This window comes from Larimichthys crocea, unplaced genomic scaffold (genome assembly GCF_000972845.2).
Source record: "Larimichthys crocea isolate SSNF unplaced genomic scaffold, L_crocea_2.0 scaffold137, whole genome shotgun sequence".
Lineage (NCBI taxonomy): Eukaryota > Metazoa > Chordata > Actinopteri > Sciaenidae > Larimichthys > Larimichthys crocea.
The window spans coordinates 342,253-348,535 of record NW_020851881.1 but is presented as its reverse complement, the minus strand read 5'-3'; the positions used below and the strand labels follow the sequence as shown (position 1 = coordinate 348,535).

General features: G+C 41.7%; 1 protein-coding gene across 1 annotated transcript in view; it reads left to right on the top strand.

The window, feature by feature from the left end:
• The window catches only part of LOC109139720 (ribonuclease inhibitor-like), a 17,644-nt gene that overhangs the window by 10,286 nt on the left and 1,075 nt on the right, over positions 1-6,283 (top strand). Inside the window, exons 2-3 of the mRNA XM_027275471.1 lie at positions 3,290-3,460; positions 4,566-4,739. Coding sequence (XP_027131272.1) covers positions 3,290-3,460; positions 4,566-4,739 — 345 coding nt within the window. The remainder of the gene's footprint in view (positions 1-3,289; positions 3,461-4,565; positions 4,740-6,283) is intronic.

The window sequence follows — 6,283 nt, the reverse complement described above, 5'->3', positions numbered from 1 at the left end:
AATCCAATGTCTTGACCATCTCAGACTGCCCACCTGAACCTGCACCAGAGTCCCATTTTTAGAATAAAATGTCAGTTTTATTTGACTGTACTTTTATATTCTCTGTCATCACAGACTATGTGTGGCTCTCAGAGTCTCACTGTGAAGTCGTGGCCTCAGCTCTAGTCCCAACCTCCCATCTGACACACCTGGACCTGAGTACAACTACCTGTATGTTCCGAGTGTAAGCTTCTGTTGCTGGACTGGAGAGTCCAAAATGTAGACTGCAGACTCTGGTCAGTTCATGTGTTCTGCTCTTGTACAGTGTATATCTACCAATTTAATCCCGACAGAAGTTTGACATTTCTTTCAGTCTTCTTGTTTTCTGTGTTTGTCTGAGCACAAATCACAGCAGCTCTTTTTAAAGTTTGTCAGTGTGAACAGTTTGAATTGAGTCTGTACTCAAACTGGATTCATGTTATTAAGAAAACTGAAGGATTGACCTTTAATGTGCTGCCATGAAACCAAGATTTATTTTAGTTTCATGTGAGACATCTCTACATGAAACATGAAAAGACAAACACGTTTTCAGGAAAAATGTCTTTTTATACAGAACCTTCAGAACTCAAACACACAACAACACACACACACACACACACACACACACACACACAGTGTTTGAAGTATCGGTCTGATCACTTCAACTGTAATGATGCTTCCATTCAGACGATTGTCCCTTTGTGTGACTCAGCCAGTAAACAGGAGCTTAAATAATCCACTATATTTCTACAGAGAGGTCCAAGGTTCATTTCGAGGAAGACAACATTCATGTCACTTTGCACATTTGATCCAGTTCTAAAGATGATTGAGGATGAAGCTCACAGTCAGTCAGCTGTGTGCTGATGGAGATGACAGTGGTGATGAGGATAGTCTAAATCTGTGCTGTGAAATGAGAGCATCACAAGTGCAGGGACACGTGTTAACCAGGTTTGTTTGGACTTACTTATTATTTATTTCATGAAGTCTGATTATTTATTTCATGTTCCATTTTGGACTTCTGTGAAAACATCTGTCTCAGTATTTCATCAAATTGTTCTAAATGAGAAGAAACAGAAGAAATGTCTGATTGATGATTATTCCGACCTGACTGAGATCAGCAGCAGTATTAATGTGTGCTGAAGTGATGGTTGTCTGAATGTTGTGCTGACGTTTGGATGATGTCTGTAGAAGGCTGACATTTGATGATCCACAATACACAATGTACAAAGTCACTCTACTCATTTTAGAGAAAAGCTCATTGATTAGGACATAGTAATGTTGAGCGCACATTTCAAAACCTGAACACATTGATTGGATTATAAATGGATTTTTTCACATCATTTTATCTTTATTCAGATTGGGGCATGCAGGTTGTCAGAGATCAGTGTGCTTCTCTGGCCTCAGCTCTGAAGTCCAACCCCTCCCATCTGACAACTGGACCTGAGTAACAACACTGCAGGATTCAGGAGTGAAGCTTTGTCTGCTTGTGAGAGTCCAACACTGTAGCACTGAGACTCTGAGGAGTTCATGTGTTCTGCTCTTGTACAGTGTATATCTACCAAATTTAAATCCGATCAGAAGTTTGCATTTCTTTCCATTCTTCTTGGTTTTCGTGTTGCTGAGCAACAAATCACAGCAGCTCTTTTACAGTTTGTCAGTGTGACAGTTTGACTTGAGTCCTGTACTCAACACTGGATTCATGTATTAAGATTTAATGTTGCTGCCATGAAACCAAGATTTATTTAGTTTCATGTGAGACATCTCTACATGAAACATGAAAAGAACAACACGTTTTCAGGAAAAATGTCTTTTTATACAGAACCTTTCAGAAACTAAACACACACACACCCCACACCTACACCAAACACACACCACACACACACCCACCTCACTTGACCGTGTTCATTACAAGTTTTTCATGACTTGTGATATTCTGTTTGTTTCCTCATCACTTTCTGAGTATGTTCATATGACGGACTGTTCTGTCCATTTCACACTTCTTACAATCTCTATAATTCTGGTGGATTGGCGAGGATGTGAAGTGGACGGCCATCCGCCCTTTGAAGAGCCAAACAGAACATCTCCCCTCTTCATCCTCATTCAATGAAAGGAGTCACTTTAAACTGGTTAGTCCCTCAACAATGATTCTTTCCATGTTTTGCTCCATGAGAGATGAGTTTGATTCTAAACCGTAAGGAAAGCTCTTCTCTTTCCCTTCTTGTCTATGCTAGTATTCTGGTATTCAGGGGGTTAAAGGACGGGTGAAGTAATAGGTGAGTCGAGTTGACAGCCGCTACTCCGTACTGTACGTGTAATAATCTGTAATGTAGGTGCGTATCTGGATTGATGACGATGAAGGCACGGCTGCTGTAGTTTGATCACAAAGGTTCGCTTCAGTGAGGGTCGCTGCTGCAAATGGCTGTGCTCCAAGTGTTTAACTATCAGTGTTTCAGTTCAGCGTCACACGTATGATGAAATTGTGAAGAGGAACATGAGAAATGCTGTGCTGGGGAAATAGATCATTGATTAACTCTGTGCCAGGACCAATAATAGAAGTGAAGGAGTTAAAAATAAAGGACTTAGAGTTCACAAAGTAGCTTTCATTCTTTGATCCAACTGGTTGGTGTTGTGGAGACATTCCTGTGAAATCAATGCGGCACCCGGTCAGGAGGGAAGAAAGTGTTTGTTTCAGGAGGCCTCTGATGCTCTTGCTGTGGATATTTATTGAAGCTTGTATTCAAGGAGAATCGAGACATCCTCACATCCAATCAAAGTATGCATTATGAGTCGCTCTTATTCTGCCCAACTCACCTGCTGGGGTGGTTCCAGACTTTAAAAACCACAAAAAACCCCCTTACAGATAACAGGACCCACATACTATTACGCCCGAACTAGTCAGAGAGAATTTATTTCCCATGTCGTGTTACTGTCAGCACCTTTCTAGTTGGAGACACTGTTGTCTGTTTTATGTTCATTGGAACGTCGACGGTTATCGATTCTATTCTGTCTTGGGAGGCGGTTCTTTTCTCCGACCCAACAGTCTAAAACCCTGAAAACATGAATTTAAGATGATATGAAATAGATTAAAAGCAGCAATTCTTACATTTGGTCAAAAAGCAACATGATGTGGGACTGTTTGTCTACAAACCTTGTGATTCAAAAGGCTGACCAGCTCAGGACTGAACAAACTGATAATGGCCACAGAGTCCCTTTTAGATATAAAATGTCAGATTTTATTTGACTGTCACTTTTATATTCTCTGTCATCACAGACTTACTGGCTGTGGACTCTCAGAGAGTCACTGTGAAGTCGTGGCCTCAGCTCTGAAGTCCAACCCCCATCTGACACACCTGGACCTGAGTGACAACTACCTGAAAGATTCAGCAGTGAAGCTTCTGTCTGCTGGACTGGAGAGTCCAAACTGTAGACTGCAGACTCTGAGGTCAGTTCATGTGTTCTGCTCTTGTACAGTGTATATCTACCAAATTTAAATCCAGATCAGAAGTTTGACATTTCTTTCAGTCTTCTTGTTTTCTGTGTTTGTCTGAGCACAAATCACAGCAGCTCTTTTTAAAGTTTGTCAGTGTGAACAGTTTGAATTGAGTCTGTACTCAAACTGGATTCATGTTATTAAGATTTAATGTGCTGCCATGAAACCAAGATTTATTTTAGTTTCATGTGAGACATCTCTACATGAAACATGAAAAGAACAACACGTTTTCAGGAAAAATGTCTTTTTATACAGAACCTTCAGAACTAACACACACACACACACACACACACACACACACACACACACACACACAGTGTTTGAAGTATCGTGTCTGATCACTTCAACATGTAATGATGCTTCCATTCAGGAATCGATGTCCCTTTGTGACTCAGCCAGTAAACAGGAGCTTAAATAATCCACTATATTTCTACAGAGAGGTCCAAGGTTACATTTCAGAGGAAGACAACATTCATGTCACTTTGCACATTTGATCCAGTTCTAAAGATGATTGAGGATGAAGCTCACAGTCAGTCAGCTGTGTGCTGATGGAGATGACAGTGGTGATGAGGATAGTCTAAATCTGTGCTGTGAAATGAGAGCATCACAAGTGCAGGGACACGTGTTAACCAGGTTTGTTTGGACTTAACTTATTATTTATTTCATGAAGTCTGATTTATTTATTTCATGTCGGACATTTTGGACTTCTGTAGAAAACATCTGTCTCAGTATTTTTCATCAAATTGTTGTAAATGAGAAGAAACAGAAGAAATGTCTGATTTGATGATTATTCCAGACCTGACTGAGATCAGCAGCATGTTATTAATGTGTGCTGACGTGAATGGTTGTCTGAATGTTGTGCTGACGTTTGGATGATGTCTGTAGAAGGCTGACATTATGATGATCCACAATAACACAATGACAAAGTCACTCTACTCATTTTAGAGAAAAGCTCATTGATTAGGACATAGTAATGTTGAGCTGCACATTTCAAACCTGAACACATCTGATTGGATTATAAATGGATTTTTATCAACATCATTTATTCTTTATTCAGATTGATGAGCTGCAGGTTGTCAAAGATCAGCTGTGCTTCTCTGGCCTCAGCTCTGAAGTCCAACCCCTCCCATCTGACAGAGCTGGACCTGAGTTGGAACGACCTGAAGGATTCAGCAGTGAAGCCTCTGTCTGATCTTGTGGAGAGTCCACACTGCAGACTGAAGACTCTGTGGTGAGTAGAGGGTTGCAGTCAGTCCATGTTGGTCTCAGCAGTATTGTACTAAACACAGTTAGTATCAAAGCACAGATCCAGTATTTCCTGTAAACCTCCGACCTTCTCAGCGGCTGCTTTCCTCAGTGAAGCTGTGAGATATAATGAATGATCAATCAATTCATTTTTAAAAAAACTGTTGAAAAAAACTTTAATTATGTGTGCCTGACTAACTACTGGGGCCCTTACATGTATCAAAGCAAAGTAGTCATTGTGGCAGATGTCAGCAGATATTTAATGCTGGAGTTGACTCAGGTGGGTGGAGATCATTGAAATACTTCACATGTTCTTCGGGTTGTGTAATCGGTAAAATACTTCAGATTTTATTTGTTGGTCTCATGTGTTGTTTGTAAAATCTGAACCTGCAGAGTAACTAGAAGGATAACAGCTGTCAGGTTCATGTAGCGCAGTAAAAGTCCAATACTTCGGTAGAATGCTAGTGGAAGTACTACGGACATGAAACTAATGCCTAGTGCAGTACTGGCGGTATGTACAACAAATTGACTTTGTGTCTGACAGTGGAGCTGATCTCAGAGCAGTTCAGACTGCAGCGCTGACAGCATCTCCCACTTGTTGTGATTCCTCCGTCAGTCTCTGCTGGATGAAGCTCTCCTCTCCACTCCACCTCCCAGTAACATGGCCCAGTCAGAGCTGAGGCTGCTGCTCAACCTCTCTGGATCATCAGGACTCAGCTATCCCTCTCACACAAACACCTTTCTCACCACCATCCACCTGATGAGAGAAGCAGACAGACAACAGAAGTCATGAATCAGTGTTTCCAGAGACTCCCTTCATCAGCTGTCAGTCAGTGAGGCAGCACATCCAGTATAAAGACAAGCAGGACTTCATCCTGTTCAGACACAAGTGGAGCGGCTGTGTAGCGTAGCCAGCTTCCTGTCAGCTCTCATGTTAACGTGTTGGACTGAAGCTCACAGACCTGCATCAAGTCTGTTGACTGCACATTTCACTCAAAGGACACAGTGGAAATAAAGTGCTGACAGTCCCTGAACGCATCATCAGTGCAGAAACAAGAGACGTTTCACTGCTCACTTTCATTTCTCAGCTGTGGGTCCTGGACTTCAGCAGAGGTTCTGCTCTGTACAAAGACCACATGCTCACTAAAGTAATGATGCTTCTTTGCAGCCAGTCAGACTGATCTGAGAGCTGTGACAAAGATGAACTGATCAGTTCTTAGTGTTGGAATGAGAGAACAAACACTTTGAGATCAGATCTGATGAATGAGGACCACGGTCTCGTACATCTTGGAATGCTGTCAGTCGTGGAATCAGCTTTTATTTCCTGAGACATGAACACAACAACAACAGTCGTCTTCACATCAACCAAAAACACATGATCACAACGAGCTTCTGGCTCATCTGATTGGCTGACTGTTCTCTCTCTCTCTGTCTTTCTGTCCAATCCTGAAGCCTGTCACCGTTCTCCTCTCACAGCTTCACTGAGGAAAGCAGCCGCTGAGAAGGTCGGAGGTTTACAGGAAATACTGG